The sequence below is a fragment of the Aulonocara stuartgranti genome (genome assembly GCF_965226115.1).
Source record: "Aulonocara stuartgranti genome assembly, chromosome: 10".
Taxonomy (NCBI): Eukaryota; Metazoa; Chordata; class Actinopteri; order Cichliformes; family Cichlidae; genus Aulonocara; species Aulonocara stuartgranti.
The window spans coordinates 14,776,143-14,801,629 of NC_138946.1; the positions used below are offsets into that span (position 1 = coordinate 14,776,143).

General features: G+C 39.5%; 1 protein-coding gene across 4 annotated transcripts in view; it reads right to left on the reverse strand.

Moving 5' to 3' along the window:
• Nucleotides 1–25,487, reverse strand: part of LOC309715307 (actin-binding LIM protein 3-like) — a 54,711-nt gene that overhangs the window by 20,858 nt on the left and 8,366 nt on the right. For 3 of the 4 annotated variants that reach the window (XR_014279182.1, XR_014279183.1, XM_082548315.1), the window contains 11 exons: nt 15,467–15,650; nt 13,903–14,015; nt 12,879–13,005; nt 12,451–12,544; nt 11,966–12,053; nt 5,330–5,388; nt 3,559–3,639; nt 2,835–2,996; nt 2,689–2,718; nt 1,944–2,055; nt 1,607–1,708 (listed from right to left, as the gene is read on the reverse strand). Coding sequence is in view for 1 of the 4 variants with exons in the window: in XM_082548315.1 (XP_082404441.1) it covers nt 1,607–1,708; nt 1,944–2,055; nt 2,689–2,718; nt 2,835–2,996; nt 3,559–3,639; nt 5,330–5,388; nt 11,966–12,053; nt 12,451–12,544; nt 12,879–13,005; nt 13,903–14,015; nt 15,467–15,650 (1,152 nt within the window). In the remaining 3 variants the exon portion in view is untranslated. The remainder of the gene's footprint in view (nt 1–1,606; nt 1,709–1,943; nt 2,056–2,688; nt 2,719–2,834; nt 2,997–3,558; nt 3,640–5,329; nt 5,389–11,965; nt 12,054–12,450; nt 12,545–12,878; nt 13,006–13,902; nt 14,016–15,466; nt 15,651–25,487) is intronic. The other variant, XR_014279184.1, reaches the window with a different exon arrangement.

Consider the following 25,487-nt stretch of genomic DNA (forward strand, 5'->3'; position numbering starts at 1 on the left):
TTTAGTTACAGTCATGGTAAAAAGAAAGTAAATCCTGAATTTTAAGGTTTTTACTATCACGACATTATAACAAAAAAAAAAAAAAAAAGAACATTAACAAAAACAAAAATAGTGCTACCCCCTCAGCCTCCTAGATACAGCTATACACCTATCTGAAACTCCTATGTCACTTATCATATTCACAAACTTGGGCGTCGATGTCGCCTACCCGCCCCCTCACCCATGGATCCCCTGAAATCTGTCACCACAAATCAATAAATATATAAAATTACAGAAAAGGTCTTGTAGCTCAATTTTGATAGTAGATAGTGGAAAAAAACAGTACATTTTCTGTGTTTTATTATCAATTACTTAACTACTTGTTGTAGTACTAATGGAAATGTAGGAGATATTTATTGAGAGGAAAAACTTTAAAAGTTATGAAAATACAGTTAAAAGTCCAAAAGCAATCCCCTCCTTCACAAAGGAGGAGATTCAAAGCCGTCCAGTGGACCGGATTGGAGTCTTTCCTGGGCCGATTCTGGCCCCAGACCTTATGTTTGACACCCACGGTCTAGAGCATTCAGATGTATTAACACAATGGCAAAAAAGATAACAGAAGTGCCAGGAAAAAGCTGATTATTTCTAAATATTAATATTATACCATGGCTCAGGTTTGCAAAGGTGAATCTGGAAAACCCTCAATACCTTTGGAACAATGGCTTTTGGACAGATGAGACTAAACTGTGGGTATTTGGCTATAGTGCACATAATGCACCATGTTTGGTAAAAATCAAACACAGCATACCAACTGTCAAGCACAGTGGTAGAGGGGTGATGATTTGGGTTTGTTTTGCAGCCACTGGACCTGGGAACCTTGAACTCCTCTGACAGCTAAAGCTTGAGAGAAATTTGGTCATGCACCAGGACAATAAACGAGCACAGCAGAAAATATATGAGAGGATGGTTGAAAAAGAAAAGAATCTAGGTTGCTTTGGCCAAGACAAAGTCCAGACCTCAACCTGAATAAAATGCTGTGGTGGGACTTTCAAAGAGCTGTCCATGAACGAATGCCCACAAACTTCAATGAACTGAGGCAACGCTGTCAAGCAGAGTGAGCAGAAATTCCTCTACAATGATGTGAGAGATGAATAATGTTGTATAGAAAATGTTTACTTCAATTTACTAACGGTGATTCTACAAGCGACTGAATCATGGACCGTATTTTCTCTTTCACACACAGCTTCTACATTTTGGCTCAGCTGTTGTTAGTTAGTTGCTTGTTGTCCATCTGAGGTTGTATTTACCTCATTCTAACACCTGCTCAGGACCACCTTGTTTTTTATTATGTCCTCATATGTAAAACCTTAGACTTGAGACAGTGTACTTTTTTGCCATGACTATAAAGGATTTTTTTATTTCAAAAATGACAACAAAATATCAAATTATTATTTTAATCCAATTAAAACCTGTGTGCATGAATGCAGGAGAACAGCTGCTATAGCTGATATATAGTAATAACAAATGAGGTCCATCAGTGAACTGTGGATTAGTTTTGGTCTGACGTGGTGAAGTTTTGGTTAGTTAACAGGTTAGGGTCAGGGCTACATACACAGTAACGGCCTACCTGGCACATGGAAATGCTTGGGGCCTTGGAAGGTGTTGGTGGGTGTAGCACACCTGGGCTCTGGCTGACTATAATAAGGAGAACTCCTGCCACTTTCACTGCCTGCACTCAGCCCAGCCAATCACAATGAGAGAAACCAAAGCATCAATGACCCACATCCACAAACAGTAAGACAGACAGGGTATTGAAAGATACACTGACAAATAACCCGATGGATTACATGTGCATGCAAATGTGAGTTGCACCCACACAAAGACTTTCTATCCAGCTATTTTTCTCTGTGTGTGCGTGTGTGTGTGTGTGTGTGTGTGTGTCTTTGCTTGAGTGGGAGTATTACCAGGGACATAATAATGCAGTGGGGAGCCTCCGTGACGACTGTGTGCAGGTGAGTCGGTATAGGGGGAGCTGGAGGAACGTCTTGTTCTTAACTCCATGCCATCCAAGAGATCCTGAAAGGAAAGGCTGCTTTAGAGGCTGTCTGAGTAATGTGCTTTAATTTACTAAAGGCAGTAAAGTAGACCACAAGGTTACTTCCACAACACAGTTTTAATCATGCTGACAGCAGTTTATTAACCTACATGGTGTGTATGCTGCTAGCAGTCCTAGTGCACAAACATGTGCAGATGTAGTCTAAACACAGACAGTGAAGACTATCACGGTGCCGTTACAATGATGGCACAAATTAAAGAAATACTTGGATGGTTACTTTCCTTCATGCCAAGACTGAAACAATAATATTAGCATATAAATAGATGCGCATTAAATATGAAAGTGGTTAGGTTAGCGTAGCATGTAGACTGGAATCAGAGGAAGCATGCAGCCTGATGGGAACAAAATCCACCTACCAGCACTTCTAAAGTTTACTAATTAAGATGGTATATCTCAAGGGTACAAAATTATGTCCCAAAATATCAAACTATGTCTTTTTGTATTCAAATGTTGCCGGTGTTTGATATCACTCAACTTTACTGTTTTGAGTTCTAAAATTAAAACCGGTTACATCTATTTTCTTTTTGTATTTAATACTTTAGAGTAAGGATTACCTTCTCAACCATTACACAAAGAGGTGGGGGAGTACTTACATGAGAGTATGGTGATAAGGAGCCCAATGACTGGATATGAGGAGAAATAAAAGATATTTGTTACTGTTCATTATTCTTAATACCTTATGGTCAATTTATTTTTACCGGAAGAAATTCAAATAGTGAGTTTGTGTGTGTGTGACTACCTGCCTACGGTTGCATCTCTCCAAAGTGTCATCTGAGAGGTGGGTCTGTGCATGGTCGGCCTGATAAGGAATAATGTCGGGCCGCTGAATGTCATATATGGCTTTAACCCTGGGAAGTGCTGCCACCTGCTTATATTCCAAAACATCCCCATCACCCTTAGCCTGTTAGAGAGAGACAGGTAGACAGGGATACACATTAAATGAAGACCAAACCATAAGTAGAAGACTGGCTGTAAACAGCCAATCTCGATCACCAACAGAAGAGGCACCCAAATTCTTGCATAGAAAATCACACATATGGTAGCATACAGGAAGGGAAATGAGGCAATGGTAAACATTCAGGTGAGCAGGTTAAACTGAAATCTTTGATGGGCCAGTAAAAATTTAAACATGACATTAAACGATCTAAGATAGAGCTAAAAAGTGTGCACTGTAAGACAATAACTCTGGATAGGAAACTAAAGGGCTTAAGATAAAAGCCTGCTTATTATAAAAGGCATATTAAGGCTTTAGTAGTCTGGCAATTTGCTTTTAGTAGGCATACAGTAAGGCAGGGAGAGGCAACAGACAGACAAGAAGTCTGCTGAGAGACTGATAGCACAGACCGCCTGAGCTTTAAGGGTCTCTTTTGTGCTTCTGTCTATGCTGGTTATGTTTGAGTGACAGATGTGACTGTGACAGCTGAGGGCGCAACCATGGCGTAGCCATGGTGACGGTTACTCACACAGATGAGCCGGTGAGGAGAGCCAAGGAGAGGAGAGGAGCCTGGAGGAGAAATGGATGCTGTCTCGGAGGTACGTCTCAGCTGGTGGGACAAATGTCAGTGAGAGCAAGAAGGTGAATAAAGTTAGCTTAAATACAACAGTGAGCGCAGAAAAGTACTTTAATTTAATGCATTACTCAAAAAAGTGAACCTGGAGCAGTAACTCAAATAATCACTCGTTACAGCCAAGGTATCCAGAAGATCATCTCTGAAAGCACATCACCTCAAACCTTGAGTTGGTTACCCAGTACCACCAGTACCTCCAGTACCACAGGAAACTGAGGCTATAATTTACGTCGGCTCACCAAAACTGGGCGGCAGACAATTGGAAAACGGTCACCTGGTAATAAGCCTTGAATTCTGCTCAAACATTTGAACGGCAGGGTGAGAATTTGGTGTAAACAACATGAAAGCCTGGATCCATCCTGCCTTGTATCAACACTTAAAGTGGTATAATGATGGTGGTATGATGGTCTATGGGACACACTCTGGACTCCATCCTTACTACTCAGCATCAAGCCTCAGTGTGCTCATCTTCTAATAGCTGTAAGTTAACGCACCAAGTCACACCAAGCTAAAACCACCCCAAAAAGGGTTTCTGGAACATTACAATGAGTCCAGATGGCCTCCACAGTCACCAGATCAACATCCAATAGATGTGGTAGAACAGGAGATTCACAGCATGCAGGTGCAGCTGCAAAATCATGCATCAACCGTGTGATATTAAATGTCAATATAGACCAAATTTAAAATAAATAAGTAAACTAAAATACTTTATCTAGCCTCTCACTTAAAAAATTGTGTTTTGTTAATGCTGCTTTTTTGTTTGTAATATAAAGCAAGTGGATGGAGCTTCTCTGCTCACAGCCAGAACTGTGTAATATTATAGATATCAAATCTGTTTGACTTCATACAAAGACTTAAAAAGGCGGATACCTGACTTTTTCTTCAGTATTAATCTTTCAGGATAGAGAACCACTTTGTACTGAATATTATAGCTGCAAACTAACACTTCTGTACCTGTTATGTTTTTACTGTGACAGCATTATTAAGCCAACTCTTAATCATGTAAGTGTTCTTGTAAATGTTCCTCTATGTGCTGGAATAGCTGAATCTCACTTTTTTTCTTGACGTGTTCACTTCCCGGTTGAGCTGAGCAATCATTTGACAACAAATGTTAATTTCCTGCTTTTAACATTCATATTCCCTGTGTGTGTGTGTGTGTGTGTGTGTGTGTAGTTGTGTGTAGGTGTGTGTATGTGTTTTGTAAAGTTACAACTTCCTTTTCTGCCATGGTGTGATGATTATTATTTGCATGTTCATGATAACACCAGGCTCTGGCAAGAGCTGTCAAAGTGCAGGTCTGCAGCTCTACTTTCGATGAAATGCTTTGAAAAAATACAATAAGACTTTATGCTGTGTTTGGACAATTTCTGTTAAATAAAGCTACAACAATAGTATGAACAATCTGGTGACGAACTATATATTACAATGAAATCTTTTATAAATGAACAGCAAAATAAAGTCTATTTATCCAAATTTTTATATATAAAACTAAATTCGCTGAGGGCAGATTTGAGCACATTTCTTACAATGCTAAGAGCGACATACCTGCTTTTAAAACAACAGTGAGACATTTCAGACACAGCATGAAAGAGAGAACCACTGAGAGGACAAAAACAGAAACAGAGAGGAAGAGCAGGGGCTTGCAGGTATTTTGAGTAACACTCACCCTCAGTTTCCTCTCCAGCCGAGCTGCTTCTTTACACATGGGGTGCCAAACCTCTGAACCTGCACATACACACATGGGATTTTATCTCAGTTTACTTTGTTTATTGCGTGTGGGCAGCAGCCATACAGTTTTATGGGATCCTATGAAGAGCAGATCAGCTTTTCTCAAGTGCATCAACATCAATCAAAGGCACACACACACACACACACACACACACACACACACACACACACACACACACACACACACACACACACACACACACATGAGACACTGTGTATGTGTGTGTGTGTGTGTGTGTGTGTGTGTGTGTGTGTGTGTGTGTGTGGAAGCAGTTTATCTAAACTGATAAGAGAGGATGTAGCTCTTGTAGTTTCCTACACAGATAAATATCAAGAGGGAAAAATAAAAATTCTGTCCACTCCTTTGTCTAAACTGAAATATCCCAACCATAATTAAACAGATGTTTTTCTCACAGTAACTCATCTTTTTAGTTTGGCCAACTCTTATTCATGTCATCATCTTCACCTGTCATTAATGTTTAGTGACATTCTGAATGTGTGAAAACAATTTAAGACACGTGATCCCCAAATTTTGTTGTTTTTGCCATGTCATCTTTTAGTGACTCCCTATTTTATTTTGAAGGCCTGTCCCTCATGTAGCTCTATTTCCTGCCTTTGCTCATTTCCCACTATCCTTATTGTCTAATTTAGTCTATATGAACCTTATACTAGCCATTTCCACCTGGTGGGTCTTTAGCATGTATGACTTCTCAGTCTGTCATTTTATCAAGCTTTTATCCTGTGTCTTCTTTCAGCTTTTATAAAACGACTTAGACTTGGAATTTGCTGCTAACGCTCTGCATTGTGTTTTGTTAACAACTTTATGGTCAATAAAGTTACTATTTGCAACCTGCCTCTCTACCTCCTTGTTGTGGTTTTGCCTAAAATGCAACAGATATTAGCAAATAAGACACAATAAACAGTACTGCACAAATAACAAGAATGGAACGAATGAACAAGTGAATAATGCTGAACTGCATGTTGTATGTTTCTAATAATGTCCACAAAGTTATTAATATTGAAGTAGAAGCCTTACTTTGCTTAAACTTGGGTCTTCTTGTATTCTATAGCAATGATTTAGCCAGCTGATTTATCATCAACCATACGGAAACTTCTATCGCTGTACTTGATTATAAAAAATACATTCAGTACTTTTTCTTTAGTTTTGCTATCATGTTTTCATGCTGTGCTTCTGTGAATACTTCTCATTGCTTATATTACATTGTAGACTAAAAAAAAAAACTAAGTACGTTTCAAAATTGTTCCATTAAGGAAGCCGGCATGATTGTACCATCCTTTTTAAACAGAAAAGAGAAAGTAAAACAAGTGTTAAAGCGCAAAAATATTACATCAAATATTCCAGGATGCGACATTATAATCGTGTTGTTGTTTATATTTTTTTGACTGTGTTGGCATAATTGTGCTTTAACAGTTATGGCAAAAGAATTTTGTGAATGAAAAAGAAGTGAAGTAATTAAGGGGAAAAGAGAGAAGAATGAGCAACAGTAAACAAAGAAGAGCAGGGTGAACTACAGCGCAAGAGAGGAAAGAGGCAATGAATGAGATCTCGTAGCTCTTATAACAATCGACCACTAATGTCAGGATGTTATATCCATGTAGATCTGATAATGACAGTAATATATCCACCCTGAGCACACGTGTGCACACACGCACACACGCACGCACGCGCGCGCGCACACACACACACACAAATAAATGCATGTGTACACACACACGTTGCCTATGTATCATTTTTCTTGAGCCCTGGGGCAGGCCAGCAAAAAGAACTCAGTTAGTTGATCATGACTCTAATATACAACCACCATCAACACCATAAATCTGCAACACACATACACACACACACACACGCACACGCACACACACACGCACACACAAAGCAGGAGGCTATGCACGCCCAATAAGTACACACACCGCTCTCACACAAACACCCACACAAAATCAATAGTGTAGACAGGAACCATGCGTGGTGATTCAGTGCACCCCCGTCCCACCCACGGTCTTTAACTCTGCTGTCGAACAGATGTGTGGCCTTGGACTTGAAATCCTTTTTCTACAGGATGAGGAGAATTTAAATTGTGCAGTGAAAAAGAATTCAGTCTCAAACACAGTGCAAAATAAACTCTGAGAAAACTAGCTGCATGCCTATTTATTTTTTCTTTTAACAATAGTGCCATTATAAAGTAACCTGAGATATTTGGGGTTTTTTTTTTCTTACATGCAGATGTGGGATGTAGGAATGAAGGCTCTGCTGTCTTTGTACAGACTTTATGCAAAATAAGGGTAATCAGTGGAACAAACTGGCCATCTGATCTTAACTCTATTCAAAAATATGAGTCGAAGGCAACCAGTGTGAAACCCAGGGAAGTAGTAATAACATTTATATATTTGTACCATTTGAAATTCTAAGTGTAGTCTATAAAAAGATATTTAAATATTCAGAAAATTTTCCTTATTGCTGAGCCATGCTGCCAATACAAAGTGTGTACACACTGAGCACATGAAGTGCATACTGTATGTCTTTTGAAACTGAGACTACGCCGAGTAAAGAGTAAATATATGTGGTTAATCATCAGTTTCTACTTGGAAAGGAACATTTCATTCAAACAAAAACTGATTCTGCCAAACAAAAATGATTCTCTTTGGCATCGCTTATCACTCAGCTGTGATCACTGAGCATTGATTGGCTGTAATAATAATAATGGATTGGATTTATACAGCGCTTTTCAAGGCACCCAAAGCGCTTTACAATACCACTATTCATTCACTCTCACATTCACACACTGGTGGAGGCAAGCTACAGTTGTAGCCACAGCTTCCCTGGGGCAGACTGACAGAAGCGAGGCTGCCATAGCGCGCCATCGGCCCCTCTGGCCAACACCAGTAGGCGGTAGGGTAAAGTATCTTGTCCAAGGACACAACGACGAGGACAGAGAGCTCGGGGATCGAACCGGCGACCTTCCGGTTACAGTACCGCTTCTAAAAGATGTGCTTTCTTTTACCACCATTATATTTATGTAATGATGATAAAATGAATTAAAAGACGTCTTTTAAGCAGCGGCCCCAAACCTGAAGGGAAAATGTAATTCGCCATTTAAACGAAACACAAAAAAACAAAAACACCATGGTCTGCTGCTAATTTTTAAAGAAAGGAAATTAACTAACATTAAATCCAAGTTTTTGTTGAGAATGTTGTTGAGAATGAAGGGAAAGGAAAACCATAACAGCAATTCAATCCTTTAACCGTTTTGAAGATGCTAGCATCCATTTTTAGTTCATAAAACAGTTCTTGAACTCTAATTACAATCAGCTGATTTCAGTTCACGTGTAAGAGGAGGAAAATAGTGACGCAGTCTAGAGCGTGGATATGAACTTTTTATTGCACAAAAGGACGAGATAAATGGCAAAGTGGAAAATCCTGGACAGAAACAACTGCTTTATGCTGCTAACATAACTTTGGTTCTTTGCAAGCATCCACCGAGAGAGCATGCTAATGCTAAGCTAGCCAAGAACCCAGAGTGAAAGCTCAGTCAATACCGACCTCAGCAGCCAGACCCTGAACTTCAACAGGTAACAAGCAGAGGAGCAAACAGGCTGCAGCCTCGTTTCTATCTGTTCACGTTTCTAAAGCGGAAGGCGATTGCTTTTTTGTGCTGGTTTTCATCTTTGCTTTGTTGCAGCTAGCTTTGGATTCTACTAAGAGAAAGATCTTAGAGATCTGTGTTCTCACTGGGAATTTGTGTTTGTGTGTGTGGGGTTTTTATATTTTTACATATTGTTATGAAATTAATATAACGAGTAGGATCACAAATTACTTTTTCCTGGGAGTAATCAAGTAATGTACCACATTACTTGAAAGAAGAATGTCCCGTGTAATATGTGTAATAATGACTTTTTTGAGTGACGACTCCAACACTGATCAAAGCAAAGAGGGCAAATACCTCAGCAAACATTTGACCCACAGCATGCAATTAATTTGCATGAATGTATTTTCTTTACTGCTGCTTAGCAATGATGGTGACTCTTGAAACTGAGCCAATGAGAACCTCATGACAATCAATAAGAGAATCGATAAGGGATCAAATAATGGAATTGGAATCTCTAAATTCTCATTAATTCCCATTCCTAATCCCTACCACCACACAAACCAGTTTTTGTATGCACTTGCACACACAAACCACTTCTTATTCTAGACATGTGTCATGAGATGGATTTCGAGTTTGTGTGTGCATGTACGAGTGGGTGTACGTGTGTGTGTCGTAATTGAGTGTGCCTCACGTGGGTGATTGCTCGGGCCTCCTACATGTCTAAAGTAATCAAAAGGAGTGAATGTAACCTTGGGGCAGTTTACAGGAGCTCAGCACACAGACACACATATTAGTCTCAAACACATCTATAAAGAATATAATGTACACGCTTACAGGTATAGATTAAAAAGCTCACATATGTGGTCTTCAAGTACTATATGCAAATGCTTAGTTTTACTGGTGGCTTTGAGAGGTAGAGCAGCAGAATGACAATGAGCTGAAACAGGAGGTGCCACCCTGTGTGGCAACTCTGACACTGTGCCTGTCGGCCACATGTTACGGTACAGCAACTTAATATTAAATTTAAATTTCCCTCCATTAAGCCAAGTGTTCACAATTTTTTTTCTTGTCCTGTCCTACTTTTTTTTTAAATTTTTTATCACTTGCACTATTTTACAATATCTGTTTTCATCTTGTATTTTCTTGGTGTGTGTTCCAGCCACCCACTCCGGGTCTGTGTGTGCTCCTTTGGTCACTTCCTGTTTTATTCAGCAGTCTCCTTTCTCATGTGTCCAGTTGGTTTGCTTCTTGTCTTTACTCACTGCTGTGATTTGCTGCTTTTTCCTAATTGTTTTCACCAGTTAGGTTCCACTTGTGTATTTAGCCTCTGTTTAACCTCAGTTCTTTCTGTGTGCAGTGCACCCATGTTTTTCCCATATGTTCTTCATAGTATGCCTTTCAGTACACTTAGTTTGTTATTTGTTAAGTTTTTGTACATATTTTCTGTATTTTTGATTTTTTTTTATAATGTTTCACTCCCTGTTTGTTATTTGTTTTTCTTCTTTGCTGTTGTCTGCTAGGCAGGGCAGCATCAGCACCAGAGATGCGAGTAGGATTAACAAATTGATTCACAAGGCTGGAACCATCACTGGCCAGAGTTTGGAGCCGTTTGAGTCAGTGAGGGACAGGAGGTCACTGAACAAACTGCTCTCCATTATGGACAACCCATCACAACTCCCTCCACTCCACACTACTAAGGAAGCAGAGCTCCTTATCCCTCTGACTGATTCAACCCAATTACCATAAATAACGCTTCAGGAAATCTTCCTGCTGTTCTCTGTCAGACTGTATAAAAACTCTTTGTTCTATGACAAATGAACACACCTGTCAGGTATAAGAAATCTGCCAATTTTAATTCATACTTAGCAGTATTATCATGATATAAATGCTGCATGCTCTTTGAATATGTGGGACTCAAACTAAATTCATCATATATATATACACAACAAGAGTTTTCTTTATCTTCATGTATCTCCATGATTGAACTCATTAACTTTAGTCATTGTTATCTGATTTATAAAACAACATTTCCTGGATGATTCAATTTAAAACCTGGTGATGGTAACATCATTTAGGATAATTCTGTCAGTGACAGCTGAGAGTAATGGAAACAGTGGAGGAGGTGAAGGCTGACAGGTAATTGACTCCAACCTCTCTGTGTGACAGAGGAGGGGGATGTGTGGGTTTCTGTGTATTTACCACAAGTGTTATACTTGAGATCAATAACCTATATAATGGCTGTTACCGCAATCTTTTATTAGGTCAAGGTATTTTTCACTGACATTCCTGGTCTTTTTTTAATATATACACATACACACACACTCAGACATAAACCCCCAAATCCTTCTCATGCAGTCCTTTGCAGAGGTTTCAGGAAATGACGCATGGTACATTAGTTGGAACTGAGGACATTTTAGCCAAGTACCAAGATCTAAATCTTAGTCTTATGTCTGTGTCCACCACAGGTGTAAACATACACATACATATACACTTACCTAGAAGTCATTAAATTATTATAAGTATTTGCCATAAGGGAAGCTTGTCCTCAAAATATGAGTAAACATGTTAATGTCCCCACAACATTAGTAATACCAACACACACACACACACACACACACACACACACACACACACACACACACACACACACACACACACACACTTCCACAGATGCAGAATCACACAGAGGCCATCTGGATACTTGCAGGGTACTAATTCAATTGAAGCTAGAAGTCTATTTTTATGCCTGTTAACTGTACAAATGCAGAAGCACATTTGTGACTATGGAGACATAAATTCAGACTAAATTGATTTCCTAACAAATATATTCAGACTTTTATATTCAGAAGTTATAATTATTATTAAATGTTAAGCTTTGTTTTATCCAAGTTCAGGTTGATAGTGGAATTTTCTTCCACTTCATACAAGGGAAACTTATTTTGCTAGTTAACACACAATATCCTGATTACCTGTCAGGTACATTTCTTCTCCTTCTAGGAACATCATGTGACAGCGGGCACATCTCGCACAGCTGGGGTGGTAATGTTTTCCTCCAGCCTGCAGGAAAGGAAAGGAAAGGAAAGGAAAGGAAAATCAGACACAAAATGGCAAAAGCAAATGGTACAGATGAGAAAACGGGAACAGAGTGGTGATAAGAAACAGAAAAACAATGCAGAGTGAAGAAGGAGGAGAGGCATGATAAGAAACAGGGAAAAAAAAGATGAATAGTGTGAAGGAGATGGGGAAGTGTTGCTTTGTCGGGTTTCCAAAGCTGCTTCGTCATCAGTCAGCACTTCATTTAAAGAGGGACAGCTGCATTTTTTTGCAGCTTTTTATAGACCAGCTCACACTGACAAGCACAGAACACGCACATTCCCACTGTCGTTCCCAGCTGTCTTTAAGCATGCACGCATATTCCCAAAAGCACACATACACAAAAGAAAAATGCACTCACCTCAAGTACTTTGCCACTTATGTACCTGTTACAGCTCTCACACCTGATCCCAAACTGACTGTGGTAGTCAGTCTCACAGTAAGGTATCCCATCTCTGAACAGTGAGAAACAGTGAGAAAGACAAAAAGCTCACAGTTTACTCCACAACTATTCATCCTGTAAAGATTTACAAAGCAAGTGCAACATTTCAATTTAATTTTGATAGTAAATAGTAGAAAAATGAGTAAAAAACCTCAACCTTTCCACAACTTGATGACAAATGTTTTAAACGTGCAATTTTCTAGTACGGTAGTTTCAGAATTAAAAGTCTGGATACAGGAGGCAGATTCTGTGCAGTGGCTTTTGATGTGGATTGCTTGAAGAAACGTTTGATATTTGCCCAAGCACACCTATGACTGACTTGAGATAGGAAGGATCAAGCCACCTACTTGCTGATGTACTCTCCAGTGAGGGCGCAGCCGCATGTTCGGCATTTAAAACAACTGACGTGCCACTGTCTCTCCAAAGCCAGCAGAGACTGACCCTGTTTGATCTCCTCACCACAGCCGGCACAGTCTGGAGGGGAGGGGAGGAGAGGGGAGAGGAAAAGCAGGAAGCGCGGTAATGAGAACGCACACATGTACGATAGGAACAGGCAGGAACACTTTGAGCATTTATGCATTTATCACTCCCCTTTTATGTCCTTGCCTTTCTGCTCTGCCAACCTCTCATCACTTCTCTACCTCCTCCTCCTCTCTTCCTCATCCCTCTCTCCTGTCGTGACAGTCACACTGTCTCTGCCAGATGGAGCTACCAGGACTACCTGAAGCAGCAGGCCACCTTCTGTGTTTGTGGGTGTGTTTGGAAGTATCTCCCTGCAGCTACACACCTACAAAGATGCTGTGTTTTTGCAGCGTTCAGCAGGTGGACTGTGCAACTCTAGGTGTTCATTTGTAGGGGAACAAACAGTCTTACATGCTGGATGAATCACAAAGATATGAGTCAGTTAAATATCATTAGGCAGGGAAAAACCATAGCTAATAGCTTTTTTAAAAAATCTTCTTCTTCTTCTGAATCTTCTTCTGCTTGTGTTAGGTTTGATGAATGGGACTTGATGGGATTTAGTTACACACACAAACTTAAATACTCAAAGCTGGACACATATTTATTTCTTCCATTTCTTTAATTTGTTGGAGTATCAAACATGACATTTTGCATATTCTACAGGCTAGTAAATGAACCTTTGAGTTGAGTATATTCTATTTAAAACACCATGCATTTCCTTGAAATATTCATAGAAAAATAATTATTACAAAGTAATACCTGCACAGCTTTTGAAGAACTGGATAATGTGTGTTGGCTTATCCTTTGTCTCGTGAAGAAAATGTGAGATATGTTGTTGCTGTGTATGGTGTTGTACACATCAGTGAGCGTATATTTTCATTTGTGTGTGTGTGCGTGTTTGTTTCTTACAGCTTGGTCCGTGGACCTTGACGGGCTTGTCGCTGTTCAGAGAAAGTGAACACTGCTGACACACACACTTTTTCCCACAGAAGGTCACTCTGTCTCCAATTGGAAATGGGCTTCTGGGAAAGCACGCATAAAAAAACCATTTCAGTAATGCCATGCAGAATGCAGATAGGGTGATAGATAATTCACAGTTTACCCAATCAGAAAACACACGAAATTCCAATTTGCTTGTACTCCCAAGTTGAACAGTATCGATGTACGTAAGTAGTATTGGTGCAGGTAATTCCAAGTTTCTTTAGCAGAAGTTTCACACAATATTTGCCATTATTTCTGCTACCCTTACATTATACATGAAAACTTTCCCAGCATTGAAAACGAACATTTAGCAAATTCTTTTTTACACTGGGACATTTTTAATAACATAAATACTGTCAAAAACTACCATCGGCAGTGTCAGAGGAGTATTTCTGCAGTTTGAATGTAGCAAAGAATAAAACGAGATCTCCAGGCTGATGTCAAAGTTGCGAGGATTAAATGTTGCTCTCAGCTCTGGAAATCTTTGTCAGATTCTCAGTGCGTAACAGTTAAAATGAATAACGCTTCATACCCAGTGAGGTATGGGATAATATTTCAGGGTAAAAGCAGAGGCGAGCACAGAGCCCGTGAGGCAGACACAGGAGCTGTTCTTAAGAAACCAAGAACATTTTAACACACAGCTTACTCGTACACAGTAATCTAAGCAGGCCTCTTCTAAAGTCGTGTGAGAAACAACTACGATGTCTTACTTTTAAAAAAATGCTGCCTTGCCACAAGGGGTCACCACAGCAGGCGGCTCTGCAGGTTTAATTTGGCTGAGCTTTACACCAGATGCCCTTCATGACACAACCCCAAAGGGGATCTGTGCCTCCGGCTGGAAATGAAGCAGCATCTTTTCACTTGGCAAGCAAACATGTAAACCACTACACTCAGGCCAGGGATCATTTTTATGTGGAGCAGAATTTCAACACAAACATCTTGCAATTATGTTTTTAATCAATCTTTTTTTTTTTTTTGAAAGGTTTGCATCTCTGTGTTATGACAGAAAACATTCACGCAGAGTAAGTCTGTTAATTTTCTGCGTAGTTCATTTTGCTCACAATATCTACTTGTTGATCGTCATGTTTAAGTTGTACTTATGGAATCACAGCACTTCTTTAAGGTTAGAGTAAGATAATCCCCCTGGTTAAATAATACTTTTATGTCATGATCCATAAATCTGCTGACACCAGGAGCACCAGAACACTGAACCTTGCCACTCGAGTAAGTCATCAGACAACCTGTCCTGACCGGTCTTCAATCCCCACTGTGATTATTAAACTGGATTTTATTCTTTCTTTTTTTTTTGTCTGATCCCTTCGTCTGAATTTATTACTGATCTCAGACAGACTACTACCAAGTATAGATTTACAAGATGAATGCGAGTCCAAATAACTTTTTATTACTTTGACTGCCTGACTCAATCAGTCTGTCTGTTTGACTATCTGCCTGCCAACATTTAGGTCTACATGAAGAAACACTCATTCTTTACTTGCAGATGCTGCAGACAAAGCAGTCTGGGTGGTACGTTCTCCCCAGGGCAGACACCACCTCTCCAGTGATGTACTGGTTACAGCTGTCACACTGGGTCCCATAGAGCCGCTGGTAGTCCTTTGTACAGATGTACTCACCAGAATGGTGGAAGAAACCCGCATGCACCAAGTCACAGCCGCACACTAAACAGAGACACAGAACTTCATTTCTCATAAACAGAAGCAAAAAAAAGGATGTATAGTTACAATGTGGCAAGGTTGCTCATGGTAGTCATGTTATTGAGGGCAAACTGTCATGACCAATAAAAGAACAGGGTGTCGAGTTGGTCAAATATGTATGTGATCAGTATGTATGATGTTCCACAAGCTGCTGAAGTAATTAAGAAACTTTAATTGACAGCCTTCTTTGACACAATCAACAGTATTAATCCACTTATCCACATAAAGGTTTCACCGGCTGATTTAAAGTCACAATTAATATTCTGTGTGAGTGCGTGCGTGTGTGTGTGTGTGCGCGCGCGTGTACTGTTTGTGGGTGTAGATTAGTACAGTACGAGCTGTTGTCCTTTCTGAGCTCAGAAGGGTTAATACTCTAATCTGATTTTGGGGATTAGACCAGCGACCATCGTGTCTTAACTCATACAGTATGTTATGCTTGTCCATCCAAATGAAGGTGCAATAAAGTTTCAGCCACTTCAAATGTTTGGAGTCTCACTGATTATGTAATACCATTAGGGAGGCTTCTGACTGGCCTCACATTGTGCATGGAGAACAGCGACTCCAAACACTGAGTAGGAAACACACAGAACTATCTTCAGGGACAAGAAGAACAAGAAGTCCTGCAACAGACGGTACAGCATCTACAGAACCCTGATCCTAATTTGTATTGCTTTTAGCTTGCACGTGTTGTGTTTTTGTTAGGCGGCCTCTGCTCAGCTGGTTGATCAGGTGTTTTAAAAGGAACTGAACAGCTATTTGCTCCAGCTGGAGGGAGCTGAGTCCCTCATCTGCCATCAGTTGTGCTTTATAGTATTTATTACAATATGTGTCAGCCAATGGCTTATATTAACCAAAAATTCTTACGTAGTGGAACCAGTGTAAAGATATTTTCCCATGAAAGTATCTAAAAAGAATCAAATTACTGCTATGCTTTCACCTCTGCACGTCTGTCACTGACAGATAATTTGTAACGGACTTGCCCAGGATACGCTGCATTATCCACAGAGGCAGTATGATGAAACCTTTACGTACTTTAGGTTAGACGACTGAAAGGCAGCCAACGGATCAAGATATCGGACAGTGAATTGAACGTCTAGTCTCTAATTAAGCTAATGGCTCTAAACCCAACAGAGTGAGTGGATCTAATCTGAGCCAGTGTGTTAAGAGGCTCAGACAGATAGAGAGAAGGAGTGAGAGAGATGTATAGAACTGTATAGGAAAGCTGAAGACATCATAAATATGGTAAAGCAACATTAAGTAACAATATGAGCCTGCAGCCAAACTCAGGAATTTTCATTTAAATATATTTAAAGGGTTTTGAAAAGGATCCAACTCGCTTTACAATTACCTTATAACACCTTAAAAGTTAGATTTATATGGTATTGCTGTTCAATATACATTTTATTACAATAATGCCAATAATCATTTGTGGACTGCTGACCATAAAAAAGAGTGGAATAATAGTAAACACTACAGAGAACTATGAGAAGTTTATTCAATCCTTATTCATTCAGTGCTTTAGAAATAAATGACAATATTTTAAATGAAGTGTCTGACAAATAGGATCCCAAAGTAAAGACAACACACTGACTGCTGCATTTAAACTGATGACTTTTACAGTAAGGTTCTAATTTCTCTCTGACCCGAATTAAAGCACAAAGCTCACACTGTGATAGACTTTTTTGTAACTCTTCACAGTGAAGGCTAACAGTCTGTCTTATGTACTAAGTATTTCGTTACTTATTATTTAGCCTGAAGATTCTGAAGTAAACTTTTGTAGTGTAGGAAAAAAGATAACAATACTGTATTAAGCGTTCTTTGGGTGGGGGTGGGTGGTTCTTTTCTCCTCTGGCAAAGCGGCTGTTGTACAACTTTGAAATGCCAGCCTGACCTTTATCAGTCGGGCTGAGACTAAAGCAGTTCACAGAGGAAGAGTTACAGTTACTGAAGCACTCATTCTCGAACTCATTGTACTCACATACTGCATGTCAAAACAAAAGGCCATTTTTATGTGACATATAAAAGGTAAATATTGTCAAGCCAAGCAAGTCAACCTGTCATGGTTTTGAGATTTTAGGATGTTTTGGGATTTTTCTCATTTTTGATCATTTTTGTATTATAGTTCTGTGCTTCTGTAGGTCTTTAGGTTCATTCTAGGTTAAAATGAGTTTTGTGTTTGAGTCCTTTGTTCATGTTCTATATTCCTGGTGCCTCTGAGTTTTAATATCGATTATTGTGGTTCGAGGTTTATTTTTTTTTATGTTGGTTTCCTTTTGTTTCCAGTCTCTGTTCCTCATTAGGTTATGTAATCTTTAGTTATCATCTTTTATGTTCCCTTTGTGTCTCCCCAGTCAGTCATGTCGCCATGTTTGTTTATCTCCAGTCACTGTGTCAAGTTGGCGTCTTAGTCCTGGCATTAGTGTTTATTACTTCTTTTTTTATTTTAATGATCCCTCGTCTCCTGTGTGTTGTGTTTGGTTTTGGCACCCCTTGTCTCGTTACTGTGATTGTGTTCAGCTGTGTTCCCTGGTGTTTCCCATTTCCCTCATTACCTGGTGCATCTATATTGTCTGAATCTCCCTTTGCTCTCTTTTACATCATCCATCATGGTTGTGTCTTCTGCAGCACGTTTTCCCAGTTAAGTTGAAAGTTTGATTTTCCTCATGTTGTTTTGTACTTTGTTTTAGTTAATAAAGCCACTTTTTAGTTTTCTCCTTTGTGTTCCCCAGTCCTGCGTTTGGGTCCAACTCTGCCAGCCACACAACCAGCCTCAAATACACATCCCATCATTTCTCACCATGCAGATAACGTTCACACATTCATCACTGTCTCAATGGAAAGCTATTAAGATATAGAGGAAACAGGGAAGAGTGGGAGCTGTTAAGACTTGGCCTCTCCAGAGGCCTCTCTGTTATTTTTGGATTTCAAATCGTAGGCCAGTTTCCAAAAGCTGTTCTCGCTGACAAAAATCAATGCATGAATTTTATACAGGCTGATATCCTTTCATATTTATTTTTCAAATAATCAAGATCACCAGAGAGCATTCAACAAATATTTATGTCATTTTAATTTTCACTGGTGAATTTAAACATATTTAAACCTTTTTATTAGTTTTATCTTACTAGGGATGGCAAAAGCAGTCAGTTAGTAGGTAGGTGTAATCCCACTGCTGGTCCAGACTGAAATATCATTTCAACAATATCCACGACAGACCTAGTGGCATTTTGATCATTTGTATTTCACTAATGACGGTTGCTGGACACGCACAGCTGCATCTCTCCCGCTGCCAGCTCAACAAAACAACAACCTTAACTCAAAATCCAGACTTTTAAGCCGGTGAGGCGTGATTGTAGAGTATTGTACAGGTATTTATTGTCGAACTATTTGAACCTGGTATTTAACCAATTCTCCTTTGATGATACTCACATTCAGCCACTGCTTTGGTTTATGACTAAAACACAAACTTATCGTTATAGTGTCAGCTTTGTGTTCAGTGATAACTAGCAATTGTTAGCTTAGTAACAAACTAAACTAAGATAGTAAATACGCTTATCCAGTTTAATATTTGCATGTTATGCACATATCAGCTGCTGGCATATCTTTACACAATGCTTTGCTATTTTTTTGTGAAACTGATATAAACCCACTTCAGGTCCAATCCATGTGAAGAGGACTTTTAGGAAAGTTTAACAGACTAGGCTTCATGTGCCCATTCAAATATTAGTTAGCTTTAAATGATTGTTTTCTGAAGCATTCAAATATTTTGAGTCTGGTGAACCATGAGCCGTTGGGCTACAGTTACATTGTAAAGTTTTTAAAACTGGGCTAAAAGACCTGCTGCACATAGTGCTGCACATTTTATTAGCATGCTAGTGCTAATAAAAAGCCAGAGAGCCTGACATTGACCACTGATTATTTTTAGGGGCTTGTTTGCATCACATAAAAGAAGATACAAAGCATTAAAGCACGTTAAAAAGACAACGGCTTTAATGAACACAGTAGGACCCAAGACCTGGAAGGAGGGCTGATACATCATCCAGTAGCTCACCATATCTTATAAAAACTTTTTTTTCCTTTGCAGTCATTTCTTTAAAATGTACGCAGATACTGCCACAAAAGGCCCATCCCTATATGTAGTCTTTTAAAATACAAGGGCATGCCTGACCACAAATAATTCCATTGAACTAAAAAATTCATTTGACACATTTACAGTGTAATTATAATAGAAGACGAAAATGTCACAGCAGTGAACTCCCAGAATATAAATGAGCATGTGCTGGCCTGCTACCATCCATTATTCTCCCTCTGTCACATGACATTTTACTCTTTCATGGACAGTTGGAGCAAATCTTCCCACTGCTACTTGAACTTGCTGACTGAGCCTTAATGTTCATATAGGTCAGAGACTTGTCAGGCACTTCTATCCATACCCTGTCAAACAAGACCTTAGGACAATGTGACCTTACCCCTGACACTCCGTGACCCTCACCTGCTGTCCCAAACTGAAGGAGGGTTTTTTTGTTTTGTTTTGTTTTTTTAATATTTAGACTGCTCTGTGTGTTGAATCAGCATTAACCAGTTCCTCCAGGAGCTAAATAAAACCTGACATATCAGAGAGTCCTATATGCAGTGTAAGCCACAAACGATTATTTTGATAGGGGTACAGATGAATATATTTCACATTAACTAATTACTTTGGTTTCTTAATAAGAAAAGCAAGTGAAGTGAGAGGGGTTTGAATAAATTCTGTTTAATTAGCTCATTCATCTGCAGTTCAATCCATGTGTAGAGAGCAGTTTTTGAAACCACTTTAACTTGCACGACTTCTCACTTGACATAAATAACAATCAATAGAAATCTAATTTCTCTAACAAAGTCTCACTAATAACCCTAATTTGTGATTTGCAAAGCAATGAAATTAAGGCACTATTGAGGTTATAAAATTGTCCTGTAATCACAAGGCCTGCAGAACAGTCTATAAATATCAAGAAGTAATCTATTTATCTTCAACACAACTCCTAAGGCCCAGGACATGATTTTCCATGAGTCCACTCTGATATGTACGAACCAGCTTCCAGTTTGGATTCAGGAGACAGAAACTATCTCTACTTTCAAGATTAGGCTTAAAACTTTCCTTTTTGCTAAAGCATATAGTTAGGGCTGGACCAGGTGACCCTGAATCCTCCCTTAGTTATGCTGCAATAGACATAGGCTGCCGGGGGATTCCCATGATGCATTGAGTTTTTCCTTTCCAGTCACCTTTCTCACTCACTATGTATTAACAGACCTCTCTGCATTGAATCATATCTGTTATTAACCTCTGTCTCTCTTCCACAGCATGTCTTTTATCCTGTCTTCCTTCTCTCACCCCAACCGGTCGCAGCAGATGACCGCCCCTCCCTGAGCCTGGTTCTGCCGGAGGTTTCTTCCTGTTAAAAGGGAGTTTTTCCTTCCCACTGTTGCCAAAGTGCTTGCTCACAGGGGGTCATATGATTGTTGGGTTTTTCTCTGTATCTATGAAGCGCCTTGAGGCGACTTATGTTGTGATTTGGCGCTATATAAATAAAATTGAATTGAATTGAATTGAATTGAATATGTACTTATGGAAAGTTGAGGAAAAAAATTTGGAGGTTGGAGGAGGGGTGCTGGAGGTGTAAGTCATCTTAACCTTACATACATATCACAGTTTTTTCATTATCAATATGTATCTTGGTTAAGGTTAGGCATTAAAAGTACTGTCAGTTAAAAGTGTTTAGGCTTAAAAAGTTTCACGGCTTGGGTTAAAATACGACACGTCTTTCAAAACTTGTTTTCCTGATTGCGGTGGTCACACCTACCTGCTTTGTGCCCATAAACATGAAAAAATGTATTTTTTATGATTGTTTCAAAAACTGCCGTGAGACTGGGCTATTCAAGAAAACAATAAAAACTATTCCCAAAGCACAGATAAATAAATTAAATATCAACCATTAAATAAATTTGCTTTGTAAACTGTATTCCCTTTTTTCACGCCCTGCTTCATCGATTTAATTGTTCCCCAGCCTTCTATTTATTCTCCCTTTAAGTGACAGGTTCAGCTGCACTTTGTCAGAGGCACTCAAGTATCCAAGTACTTTTTCTTTTTACAGCTGTTAATAGTGATTTAAAGCCTATTAGACTGAAGTGCTTCAGGTGTGAATGCATTTATCCACAAACACGCGATATTGGCAGAAAGACTGCAAGTAATGATTTCTTTATTTGAAGCCTGAAGTAAAGCATTGAGTGAATGAAGGAAAGATTCAAAGAAGAAAAATGAATAAGATTTAATAATAACAGATATAATGAAGATGCAAAACAAAAGGAACTCCTGGAGGTGTGGTGTGGACTGTCTCATCTTTGTGATTTGGCTTTCAGTTACACGTACAAACACAGAATACAAGCATGTATGGAAACACACATGGACGTCAGCAAATGTTCATTCAAAACCACAAAAAAGTGCTGCAAAGCAGAGCTGATACAGCGATTAATGCTTTACAGTTTGCCCTTGAAGTCTGTTCTGAAGAAAGAGCCAGGCCATCCATGACTGTGTATGGCTGAGCACACACTAATGGTGATAAAATACACAGACTCTTGCTCCTGGTATGTTTCACTTGTGAAACACAAACTTGTTTTATCTTAAAGTGGGTCAGCCTTGGCAGCAAGCTTCACTAGAATCATAGGAGTCTGTTTTAAATTCATTTGAGAAGGCAAAGCACCTGCAGCTGGATGATCTATCAAAATAAATTAGTGCGTGCCGATATTTCACCGCCTTTGAGGGAAGACATTACAAGCCTTGTCTTGTCTTGTTTCAATACAAAGGAAAATTCCGAGCACTTTTCCTTATTGCCAGTGTTCGAATAGATTTACCAGAAAAGAGATGCTGGAAGGTTTTAGATGATGTAGATGGGGAAGTTTTCTTGCCTGAAAAAGCAGAGATGTCGAGGAGAGAGGATTATTTCAGACACAAGGCTCAGACAAGACAGAGGAAGACGAAGAAGGGCAAGATGGGAGTCGAGGGAGAGATTAGAGGAAGCTGAATAGAGAAAGAGCATCATATGTGAGGAGAAAGGAAAGCAGACAGCAAAGTGAAGGGATGAGGACGTAGAGAAAGATGCGGGGGGACTCTAGGGAGGTATCAATGAGGCTATTGATCTGTCCATCCAGCACACATCTGCCATCCCGTCACTGTCTTCCCTCATCTATTAGCATCATCAATTTAAGATGGATTTCCTTTTCTGTAGCGCGTCTGGATTTGCATGAGTGTGTGATCGGGACAGAAGGATCAAAGAGAAACTGATGAGGGGAAAAGGGAAAAGCACGAGTCTAATCAGTCTGTGGTCTAACTGTACAAAGGCAGAATTATGTGCTACAGCATGGATTTTGGCAGTATTGTTTGACGCTGAGGTTGTGAATAGCCACCATTTGTCAGTCAGATTTTAAATGAAATGCTGTATGAGAGATTTTCAGAGAAATCATTATGTGCAGCCACATTTTTTTATCTGCTTTATGAAAATTCACATTGATGACAAGTATATTAGAATGTGTACAAGGCCATTTTTTTGGTACAACTTTCAGCTCTAAATTGCACATGGGATGAAGTTACTTCTGCACGGTAGTGAGCTTAATTTTATAAAAATAGGTTAAATACTGGACAGAGTGTTACATACAACGCTCTGACCAGTCCTCTAAAAAAGTACATCTTTACTGCTTCCATAGGAATTAAGGGGGTAAGTAGCAGAAGGTGCGGCTAATGAGATGCACTTCATTAACTGATCATAGCAGGTACGACTCTCTCTATAACAGCAGATGTTTGCTGTTCTGTAGCATTCAGGTGTGTTAACACAGTGCCCTGGTGTTCCCAGGAGTGGAGTTTCCATCAAATTTATGCCAAGATCAGACCGTGCAATGGCTAGAAAAACTGAAAAAACCCAAGAGCTACAGACTCTACAGGTCTCAGTTAGCATACCAAATGGTACATTTTATGATAGTACAATCAGAAAAAACTGAGAAATTATGTCTTTTTTGGAAGGGTTACCAGAAGGAAGCCTCTTCTCTCTAAAAAGAACATGGCAGCACAGCTTAGGTTAAGTTGCATCCAGTGGCCACTGGACAAATGAGACCAACGTGGAGATGTTTGCCCATAATGCACAGAGAACACAGTATATCAGCACAAACACCTCATACTAACTGTTAAGCATGGCGGTGGATGAATAAGGATGTAGGGCTTGTTTTACAGCCACCGTACCTGGACACCCTGCAGTCACTGAGTCGACCATGTACCAGAGTATTCTAGAGTCAAATATGAGGACATCTGTCCAACAGCTAAAGCGTGGTCCAAACTGGGCCATACAAAATGAGAATGATCTCAAGCACAGTAGCAAATCTACAACAGAAAAAGAAAATAATTGGGTGTTGGTAAATGATATCCTGTGGTGGGACTTGAAGAGAGCTGTACATAAATGAATGCCTGTAAGCCTCGATGAACTAAAATAACTTTGTAGAAAAAGTGGTCCAAAATTCTTCCACAACCATGTAAGAGACTGATAAAGTCCTAGAAAAAATATACCTTGATGTTATTGCTGCTAAGTCACCAAATTACACAAAAATTGACTGAATACTTGTTGAGACATTTCAATAAAACAAACTGGTTAATATTTTCACGACTAAAAGTGTCAGAAAAACCGTGCACGGTCTTTTCTTCATGCATCACATCACAGACTTCTTATACTGCCAGTCTGATCTAGATTTCTATTCTCTGACTCAATGAAAACTTATAATTAACTGTCATTAAATAGTTCCAGGTTTTCAATACGTTTAATTTATATGTCATTAAAAAGGCCCAAGATCTTGATTTCATTGCATACCACCATCACCACTAGTCACTTCACAACACATTAAAAAACAATTGGAGTCACTCTAAAATAGAGTGTAGCTGCCTCATCCGTCTCACTCTAATGTCTTTGTTCCCTAAAAATACCCCTGTTATTTCCTGAATAGTCACGTTAACAGGCAAGCTGTTTACCAAAGATGCATTGTAACTCACTGACATTCACATCTAAAAAACAAAGAAGGTGGGACGAGAGAGCGACAGCACGGGAGAGCAGAAGCAAGAAGAAGATAACAAGCAGAAGAGTGGAAAAACCAGACATCTGTGTACTAAAAGCTGACGTTTTGATTCTTGTCTGCTCCATCAGCTGACGTCTCCTCTGCTGATGAAGTACTAATGGACTGTGCCATTAGCTAAAAGTCATTAAGCTTACTCTGCAAGATCAATTGTCCATAATAATATGAACTTTAATATCAAACGGGACACTTCTGTCAGTACATCTGGCTTATGTCCCGTCAGGAGGAGTGAGTGCTTCAATCGAGCAGATAATCAATTATTCATCCAAACAACCAAAAGAGTCATTTCACCTCAGGCTATTTTAAGATCTGCATCTGTAAGTAATGGTGCGTGAGATAAAACATGGCGTTCCATGAAAGAAAAGAAAAAAAAAATAGAAAATCCTCTTCTTCTGTGCTTTGTGACTGAGTGCATTGATGCGATGCTTCTGTCAGATCAAACAGAGAAAACTGTGTTGTCTTGCAGTATGCTTTGGGACTGTGTAGGTCCCGGCCCGTGAAAGGAGGTTAGCTGGTTGGAGTCTGACTAGGGGCTGAAAAGCTGCTGACTGCACTGCTAAGCTAGCTGCTGACTGCAAAGCTGTGTTAGTGCCTTCTGTCCCACCTGCTCGCTGGTGGAGCTCAACCATGCAGAGACATCAAGTGACATATATAGTTCCG